General features: G+C 43.6%; 1 protein-coding gene across 10 annotated transcripts in view; it reads right to left on the bottom strand.

The window, feature by feature from the left end:
• Positions 1–27,963, bottom strand: part of SEMA5A (semaphorin 5A) — a 476,790-nt gene that overhangs the window by 291,150 nt on the left and 157,677 nt on the right. For 9 of the 10 annotated variants that reach the window (XM_055308003.1, XM_055308002.1, XM_055308007.1 and 6 more), the window contains one exon: positions 13,210–13,407. In XM_055308003.1, the coding sequence (XP_055163978.1) occupies positions 13,210–13,330 (121 nt within the window). In that variant the 5' untranslated portion in view covers positions 13,331–13,407. Of the gene's footprint in view, positions 1–13,209; positions 13,408–19,783; positions 20,059–27,963 lie in introns of those variants that run through there. The other variant, XM_055308006.1, reaches the window with a different exon arrangement.

Here is a 27,963-nt window from a genome sequence, read left to right as displayed (position 1 = left end):
AAACACATACAAACTGTCATTTCCCCTACTGAATAACCCTAAGAAGGTGGCATTATCATCCCCATATTTTTAAATGCTAATGAAGGCACAGAATTATTAACCTGCCCATGTTCACACAATTACTAAGTTACAGGACACAAACCCAAAATCTTGTCTCCTGGCCATACTGCTCTTTCTACTTAACAGCTGGCTAATAATGATCTCAATTAAGGGGGCAAGACCAACTTCTGAGATTTCTCCTTTTACATATAGCAACCTCATACAATACTGTTTCTTACAAATCACTAGGGCAATTCTTTCTTTGGCCACTATTCAAGGGATATTCATATTCAAATTACATGGCATGTCCCACAGTCCTCTAAGTATCTGAAGAGTTCTACTGCTTAGAAACTTCAGCACCTCCTGCTAATATTAATATTGGCCTCCTGCTTCCTGGTGTTCAGAGCAAAGTCTCTAGTTTTTAACCTGTTAGGCCACCATGGAAAGAACTTTTCCTTCACTTGTCTCCTAGGACATCTCTGAATATTCCTTCTCCATCTTATCTGTTGTCTCATCTCTCCAAACTCTATGTACTGAATTACGCCAGGGCTTGCTCATTACACCTTTTCACCTTTCTATGTACACTCTTTCCCCTAGAGAGCTCAGCCAGACTTAGAGATTTAAATGCTCTCTGTATGTTAATAACTCCAAAATGTCCACCTCCAGCCCTGACAGCTCCCCAGATCTGCAGACTTGTGTATGCAACTATTTGACATTTCTACCTGGATGCCAAAGAAGCATCTCAAGCTTAACATGCCCCAAATGGAGCTCCAATACTCCTTCAAATGTGACTGTCCTACACACTTCCTCATCTTCCACTCTTCCAGTTGCTCAATCAAAACCCTCAGAGTCCCTCTTCCCTTTCTCTTTCTCTCACAACATGTACACAGTCTGAAAGAAAATGCTTTGGACTTGACTTCCAAAGTAAGTTCTATCCAGAACATGACCACTGCTTCCTGTGTCTGCTGCTAACACCTTCATCCAAGCCACCACCAATTCCAGCCTGGATTATTCGCCAGCTCCCAAACTGGTCTCCCAATCCTGCATCCCATTCATCCACTTGCAATTCACTCCATCCTCAGCACAGCAGCCAGCATGATCCTTCTAAGTCATGTTAAATCATATCAATACTCTACAACAAATCTCCCAATGGCTTCCTACCTCACTCAAGATAAAAACCAAAATTCTTCAAGGCCCTATAGGATCTGGTCCCTATTATCCTTCTGACCTCATCTCCATTACTCTCCCCCAAGATTCACTCCACTCTAGCCATTCTAGCCTTGTTGCTGTTACCCAAACCTGCTAAGCATAATCCCACCCCAAGGCCTTTACATTTGCTCTCCTTCTACCTGGACCATTCTTTCCTCAGTTATCCCCGTGTTCTGCCCCTCATCTCCTTTAAATCTAGACTCAATGCCTCCTGCTGTATACATCATAATCCATCCAGGAAAATACAAACTGCCCAAGGTAGTTGATTAGAGAAAATTCAACATAGAGAATTCATTGTAAAGATAACATGAAAACTAAAAAAACTGAAGGATGAAGGACTAGGCCTGAGAAAGCCAGAAGGAAGAATGCATAGCCCACAGAGACGAGATGCTCTAACAAGCTGGACTGAGCCCATAAGCTTGCATCTGCTGCTGTGCTCTTGTCCAGCAGTTCTGACCTAAGTGGGAATTGCCAAAAAGCACTGCCTCACTCTTGGGCTGCACTCAGCACTCGGAGGTATACACTTCCCTATTCCTCCCCAGCTCCTGCTGCCTCCTCCCACTCACACACCCGCAGAACAGGAGCCCCGCTGGCACAGAAGCCTGAGGAATCTTTCAGACCCCCTGACTAGTGTGTCTGGAGGCAACAGGTTAAGTGTCAGGCCCGCCTCGTTACCTTGATCTTGATAAAATTGCAAGACCCCATACTGAACCTGTGCCCTGTTTTCTATTTTTCTGCAGCTCTCATGTAACCCACTCTGAAATACACCATCTTATTCTTGCCTGTCTCCCCTAATAGGATGTAAACTCCATGCACTCCAAGATTTCTACCTGTTTTGCTCACTGGGGTAAGTAATCCCAGTGACTGGAACCAGCCCATAATGGGCACTCAATAAATCCTGATTAAATTATTAGTGAGCTGGACTCAGCTTTTTTCTTCAAACAAGCAGAAGCTAAAACACTCTGGGTGCTGAAGCCAGGGAATCGAGTGGCACAAAAATCAAAAACACAAAGGCGAATGACAATCGTTAATCATCACTCTAGGAGCTACCACAGGCTCTCTGCTAGCCTGGCATTGGGGTCCCACTTCACTGATTTTATTTAATAGGGTTTGCAGTCTCCCTAACATGTGGCCCGAAGGTGCTTTCAAAGAGGGAATGATCAAACTGCTTTACCACAACTCTGTCACACAGCAGACTGGAGGAATGCATTCATTTCAACAAGGTCCACAACACTACGCTCTTGACCAGGAGTAAGAACGCCTCCTGCCTAGTGCAACACGTGTGATTAGGCTCTCTGAGTCCACCCCTCAGTCACCTGAGGGAGACAGGAGAGCAGAGAGGAAATTAAGGAATAAGTCTTCCCACAAAACCAGAGTCTATTTCTGACCCTTTTTCACTCTACCATAATAAAGCTTCGGGAAATAAAAGGTTAGTGTGATGATTAAATTAGTAAGCAAGCTAAATTCAAAAACCTCATTGGAGTCCCTTCCATGTCATTAATATTCTAGGTCATCGATAACAGGAAAATGGCAGCACCGCTGTCTGCTGGAGCTGGCCTAATGCTTCGTCCCCTCATGTAACCACAGTTGCTTGCCTTGTCTTTGATATTCAAGGAAGTCAAGAGAACCAAAATCCAAGAAGAATGCCACCTAGTAAAAACTTTATACACTCTACATTTACTCTTCAAATCTTACTACATATGAAAGAAGGATATGATTTTTATCTACTTTCCTTGTGAGAACAGATGAAGTGCCCATTTAACGCTCAGAAAGACGAGAATATGCTTAGAGATAAATAGAGTAACATGCCATTTGAGGCCAAATGAAATGACTGCTTTGAATCAGAACCCTGACAGTAACTTGACAAAATCTTATTCCCAGTTTTAATGCAATCACATTGCTCTACCTCCCTTGTAAGGCATTCCATTTGCAGCCTTAAAAAAACAGGAACTATTTCCCCGCCTAGCCAAATCCATCAAAACACTTGAAATTGTATCTCAAGATACAATATAAATATTCAGTCTTATACATTATTTCATTAGTGGCCCTGGAACATAAAAAATAATACAGAAGTTGTTGATAATTCTCAAAACTCAAGAAATCATTTTCATCAGAACTTAAGCGTTATTTGTATAAAAAAGGGAGGGGGGGGCTCTCCCAACTCTCATCAGTCAAAGACCAATAATGACATAAAAGTTCAATGTAGCAGGGCGCCTGGGTGGCTCAATCAGTTAAGCATCTGCTTCAGCTCAGGTCATGATCCCAGGGTCCTGAATTGGGCTCCCTGTTCCTGGAATCCCAGGATCCCAGGTCCTGAATTGGGCTCCCTGCTCAGCGAGTGTTGGTGTTGGAACCAAATCACTATGTGTTGAGTAACACATAGCAGTTTTACACTGTGTTTTCTCCTTACACCTCTGTGCATCCATGAATGATCATGATATACCTATATTACAGACTTGAAAAGTTGTGTATTCTTAAATATTCACTTTTTCAGATAGCAAGCTAGCAACAGACTCTGAAATAAAAAATGTATTCCCAAATGCAGTTTTTAATGTACAAAACAGGCAGTGTGCCTGTGCCATAGTGGCTTCACTTGCAAATAGATTGGAATATTTTGCCCGTGTGATTTTGACAGTACATTATATGAACCATTCAGTCATATGTATGATAACAAAAGTCAAATTATTTATGGAACCAAGAACTTTTAAGGATCCATAACAACAATTTTCCTCCCCAAAGAAACTCACAGGAGGATAACTCATATCCTATTATGAAACCAAAATGAATCATACTTGGTTTATGTAGATTTTACATTTCATAAAGAAAAGCATTGCATTCAAGAGAGTTTTCAACAGTTAGCAGTGTCTTGCTATACCTATACTCTAATCAGAGTCATATGAAAACATTCAAACTAAATATTAAAATGAATTTCATACAATCTATTTTTAATTAAAATAAACTTTCCTAATTCTTCCTTGGAAAAAGTAGGCCAGTGTCATACAATCACACACATCTATGATTTATAAAGGTCAAATGGCAGATCTGAGACTAGACAAATGGGGAGAAATACTAGAAGCAATTTCAATCAAGGTTTATGTACTCAAAGACTCTCAAGTCTCTAAAATCTTATGGGAAACAGAAATCATCTACTGCAGCCCTTCCTGTAGTGCTGAGGACCAGGTCCCAGAGAAGGGGTGCAATCCAGGCACGGCCATAATACCACAGGGCTGACTCGGGTACTGGACACCAGAATGTCAAAACCCAGAGCAGAAATGGAACATCATGGGACACCATGGAACTGTGGGACACTCCTGGGTCCTGGGACACGCATGAGGCCATGGGACACATGGAGTCATGTCACAGAAACAAGGCTCCTTCCTTCTGGCATCCCGTCCTTCTGCCTTGGAGGGTAACTGAGGCTGCCCAGGCTATAGCTTCCTCAGCCCCGAGGGAAGCACCAAGCAAGGCAGTGGTCCCAGGAACTGAGGAATCCATGAGAAGAGCAGTAATTGGTGGGATAATGGGCAGGAATGATGGCTAATGGGGCAGTAGGAAACGTGTAACTTGGCCAACCTACAGACTGGTAGAAAGGTAGCCTCTTCCAGGTGGGAAGAGACTGGGCCTCCCAGTAAGTTATCCTGAAGAAGACAGTTACAAATATGTCACATGTCACTGCTGCCAACATTTAACAAATCAATGCTTCTAACACACAAATACAATGGAATATAATTATGATTCAAAAGAAAGATGCGGGATTTGTGAAAACAATTTATACTGTGCTAAGAGAATAGAACCCTAGTTCAAAATCCTCTGTTGTGCCCTGTCAATCTTGGTTCCTTCAATCTCCTAAGACAACACGTGGAGATAAAGACAGTTGTTTAAACTGAAGGCCCAGTGCCACTCCCAGTCCTGTCCCGGGGATGGCCCAAGCTGGAACACCCAATTTGATTCCCTCGGATGCCCCTCCCAATATCTGGGGCCAAACGTTGCTAATCCTGTTCGAAGCATTCACACCACTCTTTCTTCAGTTCCATAAACAAATCTCTGGCCAATCGATGAACCCGCAAGTAGGAAGGCAATCAAAGTGGACACCAAGGAGTCAGAGATAAAGATCTTGGGGACCCTAGAGTGGAATGAATAGTGCCTCACCTGGTTCTGCAGGCACGAGTAATCTTAGTGATCATTAATACTAAGCACTACCAGCTAAGGCACTGAAGAAAGGCTTCCAGATTAGTCATGATCTTAAGGCTCTAAGGCAAAGGAGGCCTATGTGTGGCATGACTCACCCCACTGGTGGTCGTCCTCTGCGCATACTGTGAAATTGTTGCCCATAAACCAATTCCTATAAGTGGAGCACACTCTAAGTAGCAAGCATGCTGGGTAAACTTTAATCAATAAACAAACAAAGGCAGACTATGGCACTATTGCCTTAAGTGGACATTAAACATTTAAAACTCATTTCAGAGATGGTTATGAGACTCAGTAAGCATGCTGAGAAACATGCTGTCTTAAAGGGTCACTATTTTTTCCCTCTTTATTGGAACAGACATGTAAGCAAATGACAAGGACAGAAGTGTAAACAGTGTGTCTGCAATGGGTCGGGGTGTTTTAGCAGGCCCTGCACAATCACAGAAACATATTCCAGAACACGCATCAAGGGAGTAACCTTGCAAACACAGCAAGCTGCTAGAGCATGTTGAGCAATGAACTCTGCTGGACAAGAGAAGCCCACGGTGGCAAATATTTTACCTGGGATCGGGGGAGAAGATCCCACCAGCACCTTCCGCCTACCCAGGTAAATCGAATCAAGACTTCAATAAAATGTGCTTTGTTGTACTAAGACGTGAACGGCAGCATCTGGTCCAACTCATCAGCCTCTTGTGCAGAGTGCCTCCGATGCACGACATTAAATCATGAAATTTTAAGTGTATGCAGAAATCGAGAATTTAACACTCAAGATTACCCAGTACTTCCTTTGTCTCTCCCACATCAGCCTTCCATCTTCCTTTCTCAAACGTTCCTGGAGAGTCACGCTTTACACAAGTGTCCATGTGGCCCAGCAATGGCCAACTGCTCAGCTGTAACATGAGCCATTTCAAGGACGGCCTGGGCTCCTAACATCCCCCAGGGACTCTCCCATGTGTGTTAAGAGCCTCACCCCTTCTTCAGAGAAGCCTTCCTTCCTAAAGCCCCATACTCCTGGCCCAAGGCCTGCCGGCTCCTCCTGAGCTGGGACAGAGGGGGGAGGTCCTCAGGGACCCTCTCTCCTTCCAGCCACCTCCACCCGCTAACTCTCCTGCAGCCTGGGTGCCCCAGTCTCCCTCCCTCCGACTCACTGGAGGTGGGGTCTCCTTCCTGTAAGCTAATCCCCCACCTGTGCCCAGTATCCTATCCCCTCCCACAGCCCCAGGGACCCTGTCTATTCAATTCTCTCCCCCTCTCTCTGCAACCCCTTCTTCACCTGGCCTTTCCCCATCACCACTTAAGGATGATTAAGTAATGCTCCCTTAAAAGCTGTCCCCTGCCCTCACATCCCTGCTGGCTAAGTCAATAACTGTCTCCTTTTATATTTACTTCTTCATCTCACATTTGTTTCTCTGCTTATTACCATGCAGTTTCCACCCCTGGCACTGCCCTGAAACTGCTCTGATAAATGCCATTTGTTACAGGCTTAATTGTGTCCCTAACCCACCCCATCCCAACAAGGTATGTCAAGGTATGTCAAGGTATGTCCTAACCTTAGTATCCACGAATGTGATCTTATTTGGAAATAGGGTGTTTTCAGATATAATTGGTTAAAAGGAGATCATGCTGGGTGAGGGTGAGCCTGAAATCCAATACGACGAGAGTCTGTATAAAAAGAGAGGCAGACAAAAAGACACAGCTACACCAAGAGAATGCCACATGGCTGCAGTCTCAGATTGGGGTGACGCATCTACAGGCCTAGGAATGCCAAGGACTGTGATCAACTCCCAGAGGTTAAGAGCAGGAAAGGAGGGTTTTTCCCCTAGAACTGTCAGAGAAAGCATGACCCTGCTGACACCCTGGTTGGCTTGTTTTTTCACTTCTAGCCTCCAGAACTGTGAGACCAGATATTCCTGGTGTTTTAAGCCACCCCGTGTGTGGTATTTTGTTACAGCAGCCCTAAGAAACTCATACACAGATTATAAGACTTTCAGTGTTACCCCAGCGAAGTCCTGGACAAACCAGGACGAGTCTGTCACTCTGCCGTCTGGCCCACATCTGCCTCAAACTCTGTATTATCAGATACTCGGAGGGCAGCCTCTCCCCCCTTGGATCCCATGGTGCCTCACTCTCAACTAGACAGCCCACCTGATGGCAGCTAGGATCTCAGCTTTCTCAATCTCAAATCATCATTTTAGATTCCCTCCTTTATTCTATATGCAATGATCAGCCAAGAACTTAGGGATCATACTCAGTGTCTCCTTCTCCCTCCTGTCCTACATCCATCAAATCATCAATACCTCCTACGCATTTCTAGAACTCGCCTAATTCTTTACATTTCTGTGACCATCCCTCCAGCTTACTTCCTCATGATTGCTCCCTCTGATCACAGCAGCAATCCCAGGCTGGGCTCTCTGTGCTGCCTTTGCTATTCTAAATATCGGCTGGGAAACTTCTTAAGGGGCTTTTAGATACCGGGCTAGAGGGAAGCCCTACAACTACTTTAGCCTCCTCGTCTCCATAACCTGAACTACAATTTCATGGTTTACTGTGGAGGAGACTTGCCAGGACCTGCTGTGCTTCCCTCCCTCACTTCAGGGCTTCTGTACTTGCCCTTTTCCTCTCCCTGAGACACCTCTCCATTCATCAGACTCAAAAACACCTTCTAACAATCACTTAGGGCTCAGCTTTGCTGTTACCTCATCCCAGAAACCTGTAACGATTCTCCTAAAACCTAGGCTGCCTGGTTCAGATGCTCCTCTCTCGGGCTCCCCCAGCACCCAGTGAAGACACCTATTAGGACCCTGAATAGAATGTAATGCAATGTTCCTTCCGGTTTATATTCCTAGAGCTATTCTAAACCTTTAATGCAGATTCTGTTTTTTGCTTTATCTCCTCAATATTTAGCAGAGACCCTGTTACATAAAAGGCAAATGTTTGTTGAACATTTGCTCCAAATTAAACACAAGCAAATTAAAATTACGCTGAGATATCATTTATGAATTATGGGATTACTCCACATCCTGAAGAGTGCTAGTACACTCTGCTGGAAAGGCTGGTGGGAGACAGATCCTCATATCCAAGACAAATGAGAACACAAAATGGTACAACCTTCATGAAAGGGAATTGGGCAATATCTAGCAAAACCACATATACATTTACCCTCTGACCTAGCAATCCCAGTGCTAGAAACCTCTCCCAATGGTACCCTTGCAAAGGATTAAGAGATGTTTGTAGTAGGCATTACTCATTATAACACTACCCATGACCACAAAAATGGTCAAAAAAATACTCTAAATCTCTCTCAGTGGGGAGTTTTGTTGAGTATACTATGATTCATTACAGTGGAGAGCTATGTGCTATGAAAAGGAGTGGCACAGGGGCACCTGGGTGGCTCAGTGGTTGAGCAGCCCAGGGTGTGATCCTGGGGTACTGGGATCGAGTCCCGCATCGGGCTCCCCATGGGGAGCCTGCTTCTCCCTCTTCCTGTGTCTCTGCCTCTCTCTGTGTGTCTCTGATGAATAAAATCTTTAAAAAAAAAAAAAAAAAGGAGTGGCACATAGTCTGCCACTGGGGAGTTGACTCCAAGATATATCTCCATGTCAAAAACTGCCAGAGAAAAGAAATGTGGACCATAAAATATAAGTGAAAGGTTAGATAAGTGCAGAGAGAGAACGGGGTAGAGAAAACACAAGTGAAGCCAGTTTTTCCAAACATTCCTTGTTTTCATTAATGAAACTTTGAAGCATTATATAATAAGGTAAATCTTTAAAATTTCTAAAAATCAAAAGTTAAATTAGACAAATGAAATGAACTGGGTTTCGAGTTGGTAGCATAACCATGCAAAAAGGAAATCACTTCAAGTGATTTCAAAGTCGTCACTTTGCTCTAATTTCCCAATAAGGGAAGGACTACAAGAAGAGAAGCAGATCATCTTACAGCATTTTCAGTAGTAAAAATGACTAGAACTGCTGGACACTAGCTCTGAAATGATGCAGTGTACACTGCAGGAAGGGCGAAGGAACAACTGTGTTGGCTGCATAGACTCAGGATTTCATGCATGGGACAAAAAGACACAGACATAAGGTGGAAGAGAGTCAGAAAAGTCATAGAGTCCTGGAGATGAAATGGAAGTATCCGGAGGAAATTATTGTGCATTTTTAAAAATTTTTCCTTAGCTCTGAACACTGAAAAGACCTAACACTGAAGACCTCCACATTCAAATCAGCCAAAATGGCTGATTCTCAGGTCTACAGAAGAAAGTGGCTGAGAAGAGCCAGAAACCTCTTGTTGTCCCAGAATAGGCAAGCCATCAAAGGCGGCCATGGGTTACATCAGAAAAGCTTCAGAACCAACTTTAAAAGGCTACCATGGGCTTCACGTGAGATGATTTCACCATCTATGAGCATCAAAACTGGAATTGCCTGAAATGTTTCAAATGTTAAAATCCATACATTAACATTGATTCTAATAACCAACATAAGAAAATAAAGCAAAACAAAAAGGAAACATAATATCTTATTGCCCCCTGTGGATAACGTTAGAGAACCAACTAACTAGTCTAAAAAACAAACAAATGCTAGAAAAGGAAAAAAAAGGATTAATTTTGCCTTTCCTATATGAGCTGGGCCCTCAGGATATTCAAATAGTTGATAAAGGAAAGTTTACCTTATATACAAATATTTTTGCTGTTAAAATGAAGAAAGAATAATAAAATTAGGGAATCCCAGCTTTACACCCTCCAATAAATCAGTAGATTAAGGCCGCAATCATCAGTGACTGCTAATTTCACACCTGGACATCACCGGGCTCCCCACAGGAGGACACTGCAGCATCCATGCCACAGGCGAGACAAAAAGATTCAAACCTGAATCTAAGCCGCCTCTTGACCTAGTATGCATTTATACAAATATTCGGGACCAAAGAACATTTGAACACCAATGGGATACACTTGGCAAAAGTAGAAAGGCTACAGGACAAAGAGTTTTGATTTCCTCCATAACTAATTTGCACAGGAAGCAACAGCAACCACAACAAAATGGGAGATTAGAAGAACGTCAAGAGCCACACCAACCAACTGCAGTGTATGAACTCCATTTAGATCCTGAGTCAGTCCAACTGTTAACGAAATGCATCGGCCTTCACGAGACCATCAGGGATCTCACAATACTCACTGGATGTCAGATGATTTTATGGAAATGGTGTGTTGGGATTTTTTTGTGTTTCTTGACTGATGTGATAATGGTGCTGAGAAAGAAAGCTTTGATAGTCATGAAAGGAAATATTATAAATACAATTATATGATTTTTTGAATTTGCCTCAAAATAACTTGGTGGGTGTAGGGTAGAGCATGCATGAGGATTTAAAAGAAGAAAGGCAGAGCATGAATTAAGAAATGTTGGGTTGGGTGTTTCTTAGACTATTCTTTCTATTTTTGCATATACTTGAAATTTTTCACAATATAAAGTTTAAAACACAACAAACCATAAAGCTATTTATTGCATGAATTATTAAAATATAGTATCTGATTAATTATAGTTGGCCTGATAATATAATGCTAAGTTTCTTGAGGACAGGGACAAAGACTGATTTATTTTTCATCCTGAATGCTTTAATGTGCCCAGGGTAGAGAGTGCCCTAAGTAAATTCTGATAAATAAAGGGGTAAATGACTGGATATACATACTAATTAATTAATCCTACAGATCCACTGACATTCTTAAGATGTTGAATCAATTCTGTCTGCCATGCAGTGTCAGATAAAGACCAAAGCATAAGTTTTATGGTAAGACTAATAAGGCTTTGTTGGGAAATGCTGAAGTGAATAATTTTTTGTTTTACTTGGTTTTGTTGTTATTTCTGAAGATCCTAATTTTAGTGCATGGTTCAATTGCCTTGGAGACTCACAGCACATCTTAAATAAAGGTGACCTCATCAACAATGGGATTTTCTACCCGTGAAACTCTGATTTTGAATTCTTCTTGAGAGAATAGTGATCAGTTTTGGGATAGCAAATTCTTACAATGGAAGATTTTGTATTTTTGCTCATATTTTAAACAATGTCTAAAACAAGAGTCACAGAATGACAGAGCAATAACTGAACATGGAAAGTGCACGTAAGAGGTGCCCTTGTCAATTTACACATTTAATGCAATCTCTATCAAAATACCATGGACTTTCTTCAGAGAGTTGGAACAAATTATCTTAAGATTTGTGTGGAATCAGAAAAAAACCAGAATATCCAGGGGAATACCAAAAAAAGAAAACCATAGCTGGGGGCATCACAATGCCAGATTTCAGATTGTACTACAAAGCTGTGGTCATCAAGACAGTGTGGTACTGGCACAAAAACAGACACATAGATCAATGGAACAGAATAGAGAACCCAGAAGTGGACCCTCAGCTTTATGGTGAACTAATATTCGACAAAGGAGGAAAGAAAATCCACTGGAAGAAAGACAGTCTCTTCAATAAATGGTGCTGGGAAAATTGGACATCCACATGCAGAAGAATGAAACTAGACCACTCTCTTGCACCATACACAAAGATAAACTCAAAATGGATGAAAGATCTAAATGTGAGACAAGATTCCCTCAAAAATCCTAGAGGAGAACACAGGCAACACCCTTTTTGAACTTGGCCACAGTAACTTCTTGCAAGATACATCCACTAAGGCAAAAGAAACAAAAGCAAAAATGAACTGTTGGGACTTCATCAAGATAAAAAGCTTCTGCACAGCAAGGATACAGTCAACAAAACTAAAAGACAACCTACAGAATGGGAGAAGATATTTGCAAATAACATATCAGATAAAGGGCTAGTTTCCAAGATCTATAAAGAACTTATTAAACTCAACAACAAAGAAACAAACAATCCAATCATGAAATGGGCAAAAGACATGAATAGAAATTTCATCATAGAAGACGTATACATGGCCAACATGCACATGAGAAAATGCTCTGCATCACTTGCCATCAGGGAAATACAAAACAAAACCACAGTGAGATACCACCTCACACCAGTGAGAATGGGGAAAATTAACAAGGCAGGAAACCACAAAAGTTGGAGAGGATGTGGAGAAAGGGGAACCCTCTTGCACTGTTGGTGGGAATGTGAACTGGTGCAGCCACTCTGGAAAACTGTGTGGAGGTTCCTCAAAGAGTTAAAAATAGACCTGCCCTACGACCCAGCAATTGCACTGTTAGGGATTTACCCCAAAGATTCAGATGCAGTGAAACGCTGGGACACCTGCACCCCGATGTTTCTAGCAGCCATGTCCACAATAGCCAAACTGTGGAAGGAACCTCGGTGTCCATCGAAAGATGAATGGATAAAGAAGATGTGGTTTATGTATACAATGGAATATTACTCAGCCATTAGAAACGACAAATACCCACCATTTGCTTCGACGTGGCTGGAACTGGAGGGTATTATGCTGAGTGAAGTAAGTCAATCGGAGAAGGACAAACATTATATGGTCTCATTCATTTGGGGAATATAAAAAATAGTGAAAGGGAATAAAGGGGAAAGGAGAGAAAATGAGTGGGAAATATCAGAGAGGGAGACAGAACATGAGAGACTCCTAACTCTGGGAAACGAACAAGGGTGGTGGAAAGGGAGGTGGATGGGGCTGGGAGTGACTGGGTGACGGGCACTGAGGTGGGCACTTGATGGGATGAGTACTGGGTGTTATGGTATATGTTGGCAAATTGAACTCCAATAAAAAAAAAAAAAAAAAAAGAGGTGCCCTTGTAGTCCAAGAGTGTCAGTCCCTCACCTTTATAGGAAGTGACTGGGTGCTCCGCTCTCTGGCACTGGGATGCATCTGTTTCTGGCTGGGCGAGTCTCCACCACCCCAGGCTTGAGAACAGCCACGCAATGACGCAGGTCCCCTTCATGGTGAGCAGAAAGCCTTGGACTCCCGACACTTGTCTTCTAACCAGAAGCTCCTCTTCCTGTCATGTGGGGAAAGTGCCTAAAACACACAAAAGAGAAAAATTAGATGAACATGAGTTCAGGTTTTCTGGTGGGTGGTCTTTTAGGAAAGCTGCATCACTGTCATTAAAAAAGAAAAGTGTTCGAGTGCCTGGACAAATCTACTTTTTCCTAGGTGATGTTTCAGATATGTGTGAGTATGTACCAGGGCAGACCTCGCTTCCTGCCCATAATTTTCCAAAATAACCCATTTATTATAAAAAGACAAATATTCAGGTTTAAGCTGTACCATGTCATCACTCTTAAAGAAAGCAGTTTAATTTTTTGCAAGATTTTACTTATTTGAGAGAGAGAAAGAGAGGGAGGGAGGGAGGGAGGGAGGGAGGGAGGGAGGGAGGGAGGGAGGGAGGGAATGAGCAGGGGAGAGGGAGAGGGAGAAACAGACTCCCCACTGGGCAGGGACTCTGAGATCATGACCCCAGCCAAAGGCAGATGCTTAATTGACTGAGCCACCCAGGCACCCCAAGAAAGCAGTTTAATAGTTGTGATCGCTGATCATTTTTCTCTTGGAACATCTTCCTCACCCCCTCGTGCTAGCACAGATCTACACATGGAAACCCTAAGGATCTCTGCTCTTTTCTTTTTGATATCCAAAGTCTCCATTTAATCCAAAGCCTCCACCACTGCCTTTTCCCAATAACCTGACTGATACTACTAGAGTAGCTACCCAACTCTTAAAAACTGCCCATGTTTGGTGCATTTATCCTTTAAAATTTATAGATGACCTGCGTGCAAAGTTTCTGGCCAGAAATCAAGCACAGTTCAAATAAAAATCCATAGTGAGCACCTAGTGGGTGAAATGAAATTGCTATGCTGGGAGCTGGGAGACTTTAAAGATGATGAATAATTTAAAAGATTAATAAGCTTTAAAATAAGATGGGCTTGTAAAAAATAACTGTAAGCTAAGCTGTTAGAAAACCTCGGAAAGGGGCAGGAGTGCTATAGGATTAGGATCTTGAAAGCCACCGCCTTTTAGAGGAAGCCAGGGTGGGTCCCATGAGTTGTTCACATTTGAGTTTCATACTGCAGGCTAAAGAGGATTTCAACAGATAGATGATTCTGGAAGTGCATCCCAGGCCAAGGGAAGAGGATCAAGAGGTGTACTGGACGGGCAAGAAGAAGGAGGATGTCACGATAGTTTGGGGAACAGTTTACTGTACTTGAGCCAGATCAGGAGATATAGAGAGGAATTCCTGGGAAGCAATTTAGACAGGGGGTTGGGCTAAGATTTGGAAGGGGTTCTATAACACAGTCTGAGGTCTCTATTTCTCTTCAACAAGCTACCATGGTAGAGTAACTGCTGAAGAAATTTAAACAGTTGTTCTCAGAATAGCGTACACAGGAAATTGGATAGTGAAGAGCATAAAGATAGAGAAGTTCATTTGACATGACAGGAACTGTTCAGATGAGAAATAAATGAAGCTGTGACTTACTCCGGGTGTTACCAATTTGAATAAAAATTCAAGCATGCACAGCAAACGCTCAATGTGAGGGGTAAGCGGACGTATGGCAAATTAAACATGGCCACTGCTTCCTCGACCTTCCTCCCATGAAAGCTGGGTTTACTCCCATTCTCTTGAATCTGGACTGGCTCTGTTACTGCTTTGTACAGTCGAATTTAACTGAAGTGATGACATGCTAGTTTCCAAGCCCAGACCCTAAGAGATTGGGAATTCCACTTCCTGTCTCTTAGAATACATTCTCTGGGTTGCTAAGAAACCCGAGAGAAGTCCAGATACCCTGAGACAGCCATATTACAGAGACCACACACAGGGATACCCAGTGACATTCCCCACTGAGCCTGGCTGGGCATTCCCCACCAAAGAACCTGATAAGTGAGTAAAGCTGAACCCCACCAAGTAACTTCAGTATCATGAGAGCCAAAGAATCACCCAGTTGAGTCCTGCCCAAATTCCTAACCTACAAAGTATGACATATAACAAAATGGTGTTTGTTCTAATCTGCTACGTCCGGGGGGAAAGAAAGCAAAGAGGCACAGACAGACTCAAGATAGAGAATTCTAGTGACCATAAGACTAGTGATGCCCCTCATTTAAATATCATAATCAACAGAAGAACCTTGTTTATTTTTTTTTCTTTTTAAGAACTTGGTTTAGATGAGAATATGATCACTTACTTTTACGTGTGTTGGGTTTAAGATGCTGAGAGAATATTTAAGGGCATGTAGCAGGCTGCCGAAAATCCAGTTTGGACACTCAGAAAACCAGGAAGTCAGAGACAGCACACAAGGTTTGGAATACTCACATTCTGGGAGTGGCTAAGCTTCATTGGAGGAAAGCATGGAAGGAAAAGAAAGGGCAAACCATCTGCTGGGAAACTGTAATTTAACAAGTGACCCCCACAAAGAAAAGGAAAATAGAGATGGAGCACTCAAGGCAGAGGGCAACACAGACGTCCAGCTAGGTTGGAGCACAGACATAACACATTTTATTTTAATTTTTTAAAGATTTATTTATTGGGGGGGGGCAGTGCATTAGAGTTGGGTGGAAGGGCAGAGGGAGAGAGACAATCTTCAAGCAGATTCCACCCTGAGCATGAAGCCCAACTCCAGGCTCAATCTTGCAACCCTGAGATCATGACCTGAGCTGATGCTCAACAGACTGAGCCACCCAGGTGCCCCAGCATTACACATTTTAAAAAGAGGCCTGTTGAACTATATCCTGGGGAGGCAGAGCAAAGACCATTAACTTTTTCTCCTCCCAAATTTTTCTTTAAATCCTAGTTAGTTCACATATAGTGTGATATTGGTTTCAAGAGTAGAATTTAGTGATTTGTCACTCACATATATAACACCCAGTGCCCATCACAGCAAGTGCCCTCCTGAATGCCCATCACCCATGTAGCCCATTCTCCAGCCACCCTCATTATGTTCTCTACCATTGAGAGCTTTTTACGGTTTGTTTCCCTCTCCTTTTTTTTTTTTTTACCCCTTCCCCGATATTCATCTGTTTTGTTTCTTAAATTCCACATATAAGTGAAATCATATGGTATTTGTCTTTCTCTGACAGACTATTTCACTTAGCATAATACCCTCTAGCTCCACCCATGTCGCTGCAAATGGCAAGATTTCATTCCTTTTGATGCCTGAGTAATAAAGACCATGAGCTTTAGTCAACAGTCAGTGATCAACCTGGGACGAGAGCCAGAATCTATACAGCAAAGATCCAAGAGACTGGATGGAGCAAAAGTGGGACAGAATGTGCATGGCCATCTTGAACGCTAGGTAACCCCCCAAAATTCAATCAAATCACATAAGCACTGAAAGACCAAAGTTAGGAAAAGTCCAGGATCAGAAAACCCACAGCTAACGGTGGTTGCTTTTCTTTTCTTTTCTTTTTTTTTTTTTTTAAGATTTTATTTATTTATTCATGATAGTCACAGAGAGAGAGAGGCAGAGACACAGGCAGAGGGAGAAGCAGGCTCCATGCACCGGGAGCCCGACGTGGGACTTGATCCCGGGTCTCCAGGATCGCGCCCTGGGCCAAAGGCAGGCGCCAAACCGCTGCGCCACCCAGGGATCCCCGGTGGTTGCTTTTCTGAGCCGTGGTGGGTAAAGAAGAGATTATAGATTTGGGCAGGGGTGGGGGGAACTATCCGATGGAATAAGATCCAGAGGATACTGAGGTGGGAAACTATTAGGATCCTAATAAAGAAAGTGGTCCTGAATGAAGAAAAGAGGACTTTTCTTTAAAAGAAAAAAAGAGGGCAGCCCGGTAGCTCAGCAGTTTAGCTCAGTGTGTGATCCTGGAGACTTGGGATTGAGTCCCACATCTGGCTCCCTGCATGGAGCCTGCTTCTCCCTCTGCTTGTGTCTCTGCCTCTCTCTCTCTCTCTCTCTCTCTCTGTCTCATAAATAAATAAAATTTTTAAAAAATAATAAAAAATAAAAGAAAAAAAAGAATGCACACATGAACATATGGTCAGATGCCAAGAGAGAGAAAACAGAGAGTTGAAGGTTCCTCAAATTCCAGTCTCTGTATTTTGAGTCCCATTGAGTCAATGCCCCCATCCACAAAAATATTCAAGTTGGGCAGAGAAACAAGAGTCAGGACTGTAAATCACGAGGAGGCAAGAGTATGGCTTCTGTAGGAGCAAGAAACCCTGTGCTAGATTGGTAAACTGGCTGTGGGGGTGCATCTGTCCACTGCGCCGGTGTCCCCACCCAGGCTCAGCACATCGGAATGGATGATGGAGGCACAAGTGTCATTTCCTTCCCTGGTGTATAAAATTAAACATATGATTAATTGCACTCTTGCAAAGGGGGCTCGATCTGCAGAACTGGCAGCAGCTCTACAGCTCCTGTCTAGGCGTAAACACGTGGAGCAGTTCATCTTATCCTTCAGACCAGAGACTGGGACACAAAATTGCATCAAATGAAATATCTTAACACAAGCAGGCCCACGAGAGGTGTTGCAGATGCAATTTCCCTCAGTTCAGAGCCAGGAGATGTGGACCAGCGGCACCGGTCGGCCAGGGAAGGCTGCAAGCAGATTATCACCGCCCCACGTCAAAACAAACTGGCTCTGAGCATGATGCCCGGGGAGGGCAGCCACAGCAGCCCGCGGGCAGCGCCAGCTCCGGGGCGCACACCAGGGCGGCCCCCAGGACGGAAGCCCTAGCCCAGGGACTCCCCGAGCAACACTGCGTCACAGAGATGGACGGGGCACGGCCCTGTCTCCATGTCCGACGCCAAGCTCCGGCCAACCGGGGCTAAGGGCGAAATTCACTCCGTGCACATAGTTCTTGAACGCGTCGGGCCCACGCCAGCACACAATCCCGCTGCTCACCGTGAAGCAGGTCCGCCGACCCACTGCCACCTGCAAGGACCCAGCGGCAACAGCGGCCGCCACTCCCCTCTGCGGGCTAACACGGTGGCCTCCCGAAGGAAAGGTACAGAAGGACCACTCATGTGCCCGGAACGTGCCCTCCCTGGGATCTGGAAAGTGACCATTCGAGAAGCGGGACATGCCTGTCAAGGGAAAGAGCAGCTAAAACGGGACACGCGGTTCCATGGGGAGGAGACAAAAATTACACGTTTGCCACGTTAACCGAAGGAAAGCATTTTAATGAGACCAGGTAATTTTTAGAAGTTTGTAATTTTCAGACTAGAACATGTTACCTTTTTTCTCAAAATAAAGACACTACAGGCAGTCGTCCTGGTAAGGTGCCAGGGAAGGGCAGTCAGTCTTCACTTAGCGTGGGCTTTTCCGAGCCTGCCACCCTGCGAGGCTAATTCCTTGAATAGTCTTTTCCTCCGAATAGCTCAGATCTCAATAGCAGGTCGCTTCACCCTGGACTCGCAATTCTAACTCCCCCCGAATACAAGAAAGCTCTCACCTCTTGGGGGGCATATTCATACCAGGGATTTCAGCGCTCAGTGTCAGCTCTACTGACAATTAGAGCCAGATAATTATTTGTTCGGGTAGCGGCTCTGTGTATTTCGCAGCATCCCTGGCCTCTACCCACTCAAATGCCAGTAGTGCCTCGGTCTCACGTGTGCCAACCAAGGTTGCCTCTGCTGCCAAATCGCCCCCACTGGAGAACTTCTGATTTATATAGATCATAATCCCTCTCCTCTTTAGAAATTAAACAAGCTATCATCACTTGAAAGTTGATTTTAAAATGCTTGCATAAATCACCCAACTGACTTTGTATTGACTCATTTCAGCAAAATTCCAATAAAAATGAAAGTCACGTTAATTACAACTACTTGCTACATTGGGGAAATACCTTAGGAAGGAACTTTCAAAGGATCAATTTCAATAAAAGTTGTTCTGATTTCGGCCTAGCACCTCTAGGAAATTGAAAATATAGTAGGTTATTTAATGACAAGTGATTTTGCCAATAGGAAGATTTAGCACAACCGGATGGTTTGGGCTACAAAACATAACATTTCTGTTGCATCTCCTTCCAAAATCCCTGAAGCCTTTCTTTCAGTTTAGTGATGTGGGAGGAACTCTCTTTAAGCTCAATCTAAATAAGCAAATCTCTGTATATAAGTGTTTGTGCAATAAATAACATTTCCCATTCACACCCACACTGCAAATGAATAGGCTCTGGCAAACAAAAAAAAAATGACTGTTCCTTTTAGTTTTTAAAACAAAATGCTGTCAAATAAAAATGAAATCAAAAGAATGAAAGCTTACACAAAAAGTTTTGCTTAGGGAACAAAGTCTAACCAGTTATTAATAAAAACAGACCTAAAACAGGCTTAGCGTGGTTCTGTGCAGGGGAGGCTGTGTTTCTCCTGAGCCTCAGACCTACTGCACTGTTTGCAAGTGGCCAGACCCCAGGTGCAATTCAGAATCCACAGAAACCCTCCAGCCCGGCTCCTACCTGCTGGCTTGAAGGACGTTCATTGGAGAGGAGCCAGAGGAGTCGGGTGGGGAACAGGGCCATGGAGTTGATGGACGGCACTCGGGTAGCTGGGCCCCATGCCTGCCCGCTGTACAACTGCCCTTGTATCAAAGGGCAGAGGCCAGGGTCGGGCAGGACTGCTGCACGTGTGCCTCTTAATCATGAGAAGTCAGTCCATCCTCATATCAGAAACACAAACAGCACGACTGCTAGGAAGGGATGGACAGACAGCTTTTCCTGTAAGGTTTATGTGTCATCGATGTTTCCACCTCGTGGCCCGATTCCACGGCATCAGGTGAACTGCTCACCCAGGGCCTACAGTCCCCGCCCAAGCTGAAAGTCACATTCCACCGTCCAGCACCCCTGGCACTGCCAAATACGGCGTCTGTTGCACAATCACCCGCTGCTGCGTAAACAGCCCTGCCCTAGTCAAAAACCTTCAGGATTGCTTTGCAGCTTTCCAAAGAAAGCAGGGTGCCCTTTCACCAATAACCCGTCCGCTAATTCCACGTCCACTGTTCCCACTGCCAAGGCTTCCCGTCCGCCTCTCTGGCCTGCCCAAGATCCTCAGGGTTGGCCTGGCCCACACAGGATTACCCCCACCAGCGCCGGGGGCCCCATGCCTGCCCCGAGTCTCCTGTCCCCCCCGCCCCCCCACCCCCGGGCTCCGGCTGGCTTCCCCTTCTGCGCATCGGCGGCCACGATGCCAGCCCACCCGGCAACTCCCCGCCGGGAACCACGGGCTGCCAGCCACTGCACCTGCCTCCCCATCCCTGGTGGCATGTAGACTCACGTGCCCCATCCCGTTTCAGAGTTTGACTGATTTCATTATAAGCGAGCTATGGACTGAACAGAGTTCCGACCCCCAGTGTCCGTGTTCCAACACGCTCCCGCCGTCCGACGAATCAGGGCTCGGGCAGCACGCGGCTGACATTCTATTTAGCATTTAGAACTCGCCCAGCCCTTGCCCCGAGCACACGACGCCATGCGGTGGTTTGTGCGGCCCCCTGGCACGTGAGACAGGAAATGAGTCAACAACCCACCGAATCGGAGGTGAAGGGGAGGTGAGATCACTCTGCAGCTGAGAAGGCAGAGGGGCTCGGCCAGGGTCAAGGATCCTACAGGTGGATGAAAGTCAGATCAGGTAAGCAAGGGGCGGCCTCTAGCCAACCACACGGAAGGGGCTCACCTGTGGTCCAGGGGTGGCCCTCCAACACAGTGGGGCGAAGATGAAGAGTCCACAGTCCAGGCAAGAACAGTCAAGCAAGTGAGAGTCTACCTTTTTTGATAACAGTCAAACAGAAGTCGGAGCAAAGTCTTAGGAAACACAGGAGGAAGAACTCCCTCCAAAGGGAGAAAGAAGACAGAAGCTACAGCTTCTGAGGAGGTTCCAGTTACAGTGTGCAGAAAAAAGGAACGAACGATCCAGGAGCATCAAAGCGTGGGCTGCGTTCAGGGCTGGAAGGCACATATCTTGAATGAATCTAAGGTCTTTCTTTACGGTAGTATCGGATATTCTAGGCTCTGAACAGGAAATGGGATTAAATGAAGAATCAATAAAACAATAAACTTACATTAACACACAGTGTTTGAGTAAATAGATTCTTCTAACCTTTTTCAAAACCAATAACTGAACATTTTATTCTCCAGGAAATAAAGTGAAATTAAAGCTTTCTTGTTATTGCATTGAGTCTATGAGGAGACTCAGGATGGCCCCCAAACATATTGCATCTCCAATTGTTACGTATGGCTTTGGGTAAAAATTGGACCTTTTTTATATTATTTGAATCCATGTACCTTGACTGCCAAGCTTCAGCCAAAAAATATTTTATATAAATGAATTAGAAAAACATTTCAGGAACGTGTTAATGAAAACACTGTACGTACAAAGGCACCACCAGCTGCCACCTTCAAGGAACTGGATAAAAAGTGGGCTCTGTTACTCATAGATTTTTATCATATCTGAATGATAAAATTCCATAAGATGGAATCTTATGACTATATAAAATGACCTCATGATATAAATTGGGAAAAACCAAACATTAAACGATTTTATACATTTCAATAATGGTTCAGCTCCAGTGACCTTGTTTTATATCTCTCTTCAAAGGGAACTCTTATTACCATTTTGCCTTTTTTCCCCCTTGTTTAGTTCCAGATTGCCTGGAGGAACCATAAAAATAAATGAAGTCCATTAGATAAAATTATTATTTACACAAAGGCAATATTAATTCTATCTGTCAGCAGGTTTTAAAACTAAGTGAAAGTTCACTCAATCCACTCTGTGCTAGCTAAAGCAACCAGAGGCCTGAAAGAAGGAAGAAGAAAGAAGAAAAGAAAGGAAAGGAGGAGGAAAGAAAGAAAGAAACGAAAAACAACAGGCCCTTTTAGGCAACACAATTATATCAACAATTTCTAAAAGATTTATCCAGAGACGTTTCCCCAAGGCAGGAAACTTATATGGACACAATAAGAAATCAAATGATAAATGGCCCATGGTGGAGAAACTACTATTCACAGCTCCCACTGGTTTTTAGTTCATCTGGGCAGGTTTGGAGTGCCACATTCCACCTTGTCACCCAGAAGGTGCAACATCCATTCCAACTGATTCAACAGTACAAAATGGTAGCAGGAGAGAGGATCTACCCTTGTGTTTTCATGACTGACCAACATTGCTCGTCACCTCATCATGCCAACCCAGTGAGTTCACGCAGCTGGATATTTCCATGGCATTTGTGCCCACTGACTTTTCCCTTGAATATCTCCCAACCCCTCCTTCCCTGGTTTCCTGAATACCCCAGTCCCTCTGTTCTTGTATGGCCAAAACACTGCTGCACCTCAAACTCTCTTGAACATTCATTTCTTCCCAACCTGCACACACTCAGTGGCCTGTATCTTCAAACTCACATGACTTTAAATACTTCCTAAAACCTGGTGACTTCCAAATCTATAATTCTCTTTGAGACCTCTGTACATAACCCAGATACATAAACCAAAATATACATCTTCACATAAAGCAGAGGTACCTCATCTAAAGGTGACTCCATCATATGCCTTTACCAACTGTCTCCTTTGTGCCTATTTCATCTCATGGTGAGCTACATCATTTACTCAGATATGTGACCCATCATCTGGAGACTCACCTGCCTCTTCTCCCACCTGCATCCTCCCAAATCTCCCCCTGACATTTTGTCACTACATCCTGACAATTCTTCCCTACCCATATCCAGAGTCGTGCCCTTCCCCCTCATCTGAGCCAACCCCCTCTATTTCTCACCTGTGCAATATCAGATCTTTCTTGATTGGTTTCCTTGCCTCTCATCCAAATCGTTAGGCTTCATCTCGGAGTTCATGCTCCCCACCTGGACCCAATGTACATCAATACTCATTTCTATTACAGCCTTAATCACTGGAAACCACCATTACCTATGTTTCTGCCTCATTCTAAACCAGGCTGTGGGAAATTTCAATCTCTGGACAATACAGGACATAGTAGAGATGAACAATCACTGCCTGAGAAATGAATTAATGAGAAAAAAAATAATGCAAATCCACATACACCTCTCTACTTTCCTCACAATGTTTATGCTCCCATTAATATGCTGTTCACATTCTCTTTTTGTCTGTGACTCTGCTCTTCATTGTCACAGATGTTTTATTCCTCTATTAAAATTCTCTTAACATCTGGTCCAAATACAAGGATTCCCATGGTTTTGAGAAATGTCCTTTCTAAATGTCATAATTTTCCAATTAATGGTCAAAGGGATGAAGGGATTACTATAGGCAGACTGGCTGAAAAGAGGAAGTCTCCTGGGCCTTGAAACACGAAAGCACATGGAAGATATAACCAAAGTGTGTGAACCCTGAGGGGCTCAAATAAGTTACTCTGGAACACCATAATTCCTTGAAGCCACTTGAAAAGTCAAAGGACAGAAAAAGGAGGATAGTATAATTTATAGGAGAAATAAATTCATCAAATTCATTATTCTAGAGTGAAAATAAAGATACCTTGAAATACTATCAGATATATTTACAGAAAATGGACTGCTGGTGCACTTCAAAAAATTAGCATTATTTCATAAAAAGGCTCTTGATTTATTGTTTTCAGATTTTAGTTGGGAACGACCTCTGTGCGTGATATCCAATGATACCTATTCAACCCAAAGGATCAGGTATGTCTTAGTTGATACATCTGAATTTATCCAAATCTGTCACTATCTTTAGTCTTAAAAAAAAAAAAAAAAAAAAAAAACAAGCAGGCCTCAAAAGCACTACAGTAATTCCCCCTTATCCATGGTTCCATTTCCTGCAGCCTCAGCTACCCATGGTCAACCATAGCCCAGAGGCAGATGGTCCTCCTTCTGACATATGGTCAGAAGGTCAAGAGTAGCCTCACAGGACATCACAGTGCCTACGTCACTCACCTCACTTCCTCTCATCAGTTAGGCATTTACTACATCATACCATCATGAGAAGGAAGCTGAGTACAGGACCATAAGATATTTTGAAAGAGACCACATTCGCGTAACTTTTATTACAATATGTTGCTATAACTGCTCTCTTATTATTAGCTGTTGCTCTCAATCTCCTACTATGCCTCATTTATAAACTGAACTTTATCATCAATTTGTATTATCGATCATAGGAATATATAGGGTTCGGTACTATTTGTGGTTTCAGGCATCCACTGAGGATCTTAGAACATATCCCTGGAAATAAGGGAACACTACTCTAATTGCTATTTGGGGGTCAGTTTATTAAAAATAAGAATAAGTGGAGCACCTGGATGGCTCAATTAGTTAAGCATCAATTCTTGATTTTGGCTCAGATCATGGTCTCAGGTGGTGAGATGGAGCCCCCTACCAGGCTCCATGCTGACCGTGGAGCCTGCATAAGATTCTCTCTCTCCTTCTCCCTCTACCCCTCCTCCCCTGCTCCCTCTCACTTGTGCTCTCTCTCTTCCCCTCTCTGAAAAAAAATAAAAACAAGAATAAGAAATCATTGCTAAAATTAAAAAATACTGACATATCATATCAAAATCAAAGATTCCACCAATCAGAGAATAATAAAATTTATGAAACTGCAGAGAAGGTTCTGTGCTTATATAAAGTATTAGTATATCTCTTTTTTTCCTAAAATAAATCTGTAAAATAAGTATTCCCATTCTTTCCTATTTCACAGATATGGAGATTCAAGGAAGCCCCACAGGTAAATGGAAGAACTAAAAAATGTTCACAGGTAAGTCCCCGGCCTCAAAGCCCCAATTCATCTTGCTGGACTACAGATACTGATCATGTCTTTCCCACATTTCTGCACTGATCACTTACTGACTAGGGATTGGGAGCTGTGGGATAACCTGGCAGAAAGGATTAGATGCTCTATTTCTAACCAGCTGACTTCACCATGGCCTGGAATATGTGTTTCCTTAGCGACAGAAATTTCACAAAATAACTAGCTGTGGCATCATTCATGGATGCTAGGGCCAGGTACCTCACTCAGCAAGGTTTAGTCTAGCCAGCAATGAAAGAGAATTCTGCACACCTGGGACAGCCTTCCCAGTGTCCTGCCTCCTCTGGCTGCCATCCCTACACCCTCCTGGGGGCTCATGATGTAGAGGAGCATCCACTACCTGGTGAATAGAAATTCCTATCTGAGCCTCCTCCATCTGTCCCAAAAGCTGCAACTTCCATCTGCTTTTCACTTCTACCTGAGTGACAAAGAATCCCCTCCAACCAAACATGGACGAAATTACCAATGATTTTCCCTTCCCCAAATCTGCTTCCTGCCTCCATTTCCCGTCACAGCTAGAGGCATTTTGTTTTCTCTCCTTTCCCCACAGGACACTGTAAACCATCCAGGAACTATGCCAACTGGATCACATCCACTCAAAGGCATCCCCAACCAGGCCAGCTACCCGTGTCTTACTCTCCCCACCAGATTCTGTGATTTTTCTCTTCATGGCACTTGAAACTACTTGAAATCACTCAGCTGACATATTTTTTATGGCCTGTTTAACCTACTAGGATATAAGCCTTGAACTGAACCTCCATTCTGTTCACTTGATATCCCCAGGGCCTGGAAGAGAGTATGACATATAATAAATATTATTGACTGATTGACTAGCTACTAAAGGGGAAAGAAACCGAGACAGTTTTTGTCCAAGTGATGGAAACCATCATCATGCAGACTTTCTGCCAGCGCCACTGAGTAGTGCTTATGGCAAGTTTCAGGAGAATTTCTATGGAAAACTACAATTTCACTGGCAGGGAATCAGCCTATTAGGTGAGATTTCACAAGAACAAGTCAATAAAAACCCTGAATTCGCTGCCACAGAAGCATCAAATGATTAGCACATAATGCGATGCTGTGAAATGCAGACGTACTGTGAACATATGGTATTTTATCCTTCAGTTCATTAGCTGGAGATGTGGAAAGGTCATTCAGGACATCACGAAAAGGCCTCCATGGTGGAAAAGTCATCCCTAAGTGTTTTAAATCCTGTATTTCAAAACAGTAAAAGTCAGGCGATGGTGCATATGTTCATGAAAACACAAAAGGAACAATTCCTAAGTGTAAGTCCAGAAAAAGGAACATCAGATTGCATCAATTTGGCAAGACATCCCCCAAAAGAAAAGGATTTAGACACAGTTGCAGGAGGTCTGATTCCTGCTTCTATCTTGCAAAAGGTTAAGAACTGCCTACAGTGCTCCTCTGCCTACAGCACCTAGCAACCCGACCCCCCAACCCCAGTGTAGGAGAGGAGCACTGTGGGGACACAGGACCCAGAGCGCCTGGGTCCTCATTAGCTCCAACATGAGCCTTACACCTCCGCTCTCATCATCTGTTAATACGGAGATAAAAAACGATGGCTTAGAATTAGATGAATTACTTTGGCATAATGTAGAGTCATCCCTAGCAATTAGGAGGCACTAAAAACATTTTAATAAATAGACAAATGAAGACTACTTTTTAAAAAAATGTTTTACATCTTATAGAAATAAAAATCTCTAAAAATCAAATTAGTGCCTTCCTATCTCTCAGGAGATGACACAAGCAGTTCAGCCTGTGGTTCAGAAGGACTGTTAACGGTGGGTTGCCTCAGCCTAAGCACAATCCCACACCTGCCCAGGAAACATGTCAGAAAATGTGCACAGCAGTCTTGTTCATACTAGTAAGACACTGAAAACAATACAGGTGTCCACTGAGAGAACACAAATTCGTGGGGTTTATTAGATCACAAGGAACGTGAACTGCACCAGCCATGTATAAAAGAAATCAATATTAGATACATAACGCAGGGAGGCAAAGAGTCAAGAATAACATAGAATATAGTAAATCCAGGGACACCTGGGTGGCTCAGTGGTTGAGCATTTGCCTTTGACTCAGGCTGTGATCCCAGGTCCTGCGATCAAGTCCCACATCGGGTTCCCCGCAGGGAGCCTGCTTCTCCCTCTGCCTGTGTCTCTGCCTCTCTCTGTATCTCTCATGAATAAATAAATAAATTCTTAAAAAAAAAGAAAAAGAGCATAGTAAATCTGTATCACTGCAAATTAAAAAAAAAAGTACATAATATTTTGAATGTGTTAAAGCAGTATGAGAAAGCCAGGGAATATAAACAGAAACTTCACAGTGATGCTAAAAGGAAAATGAGCAGATGTTGAATGGGCAACTGAGGTAATAGGTCTGCTCTTCCTCGACTTCCCCTATCAAACCACCCAGATCAAAGTCAAGCACTCACTAATTCTGCTCCACACATCCCACATCCACCCTTCTGCTTGCAACACATCCCTCCTGGTCTATATGAGAACCTCAAATCCCTCTTAGTTCCAGATCAAACATAGGAGCACTGGCTCCTCTTCATGTGACCATTTCCCCATTGAGAAAGCAAGGACACCTCATCCCAAGCCTCCTTAGACACAATGCCCAGAACCCTCAGGTCACTCTGCCACAGAGTCTGGCTTCTTCTGCCTTGTGACATGGCATCCCTGTGGTACAGCAGGGTCATGAGACCCTCACTCGTTACTATGGCCCCTCAAAGAACTCACAGTTCTCTGCACATAGAAAATACTTACTATTTGGTGAATGCATCCACTAACCATTAACAAATAATGGAATGAAGTGCCAGGCTAATATAGGAGGAGGCTGGGGATCAGGTGAGT

This window comes from Nyctereutes procyonoides, unplaced genomic scaffold (assembly GCF_905146905.1).
Source record: "Nyctereutes procyonoides isolate TBG_1078 unplaced genomic scaffold, NYPRO_anot_genome, whole genome shotgun sequence".
Taxonomy (NCBI): domain Eukaryota; kingdom Metazoa; phylum Chordata; class Mammalia; order Carnivora; family Canidae; genus Nyctereutes; species Nyctereutes procyonoides.
This window is presented reverse-complemented; position numbering and strand designations above follow the sequence as displayed.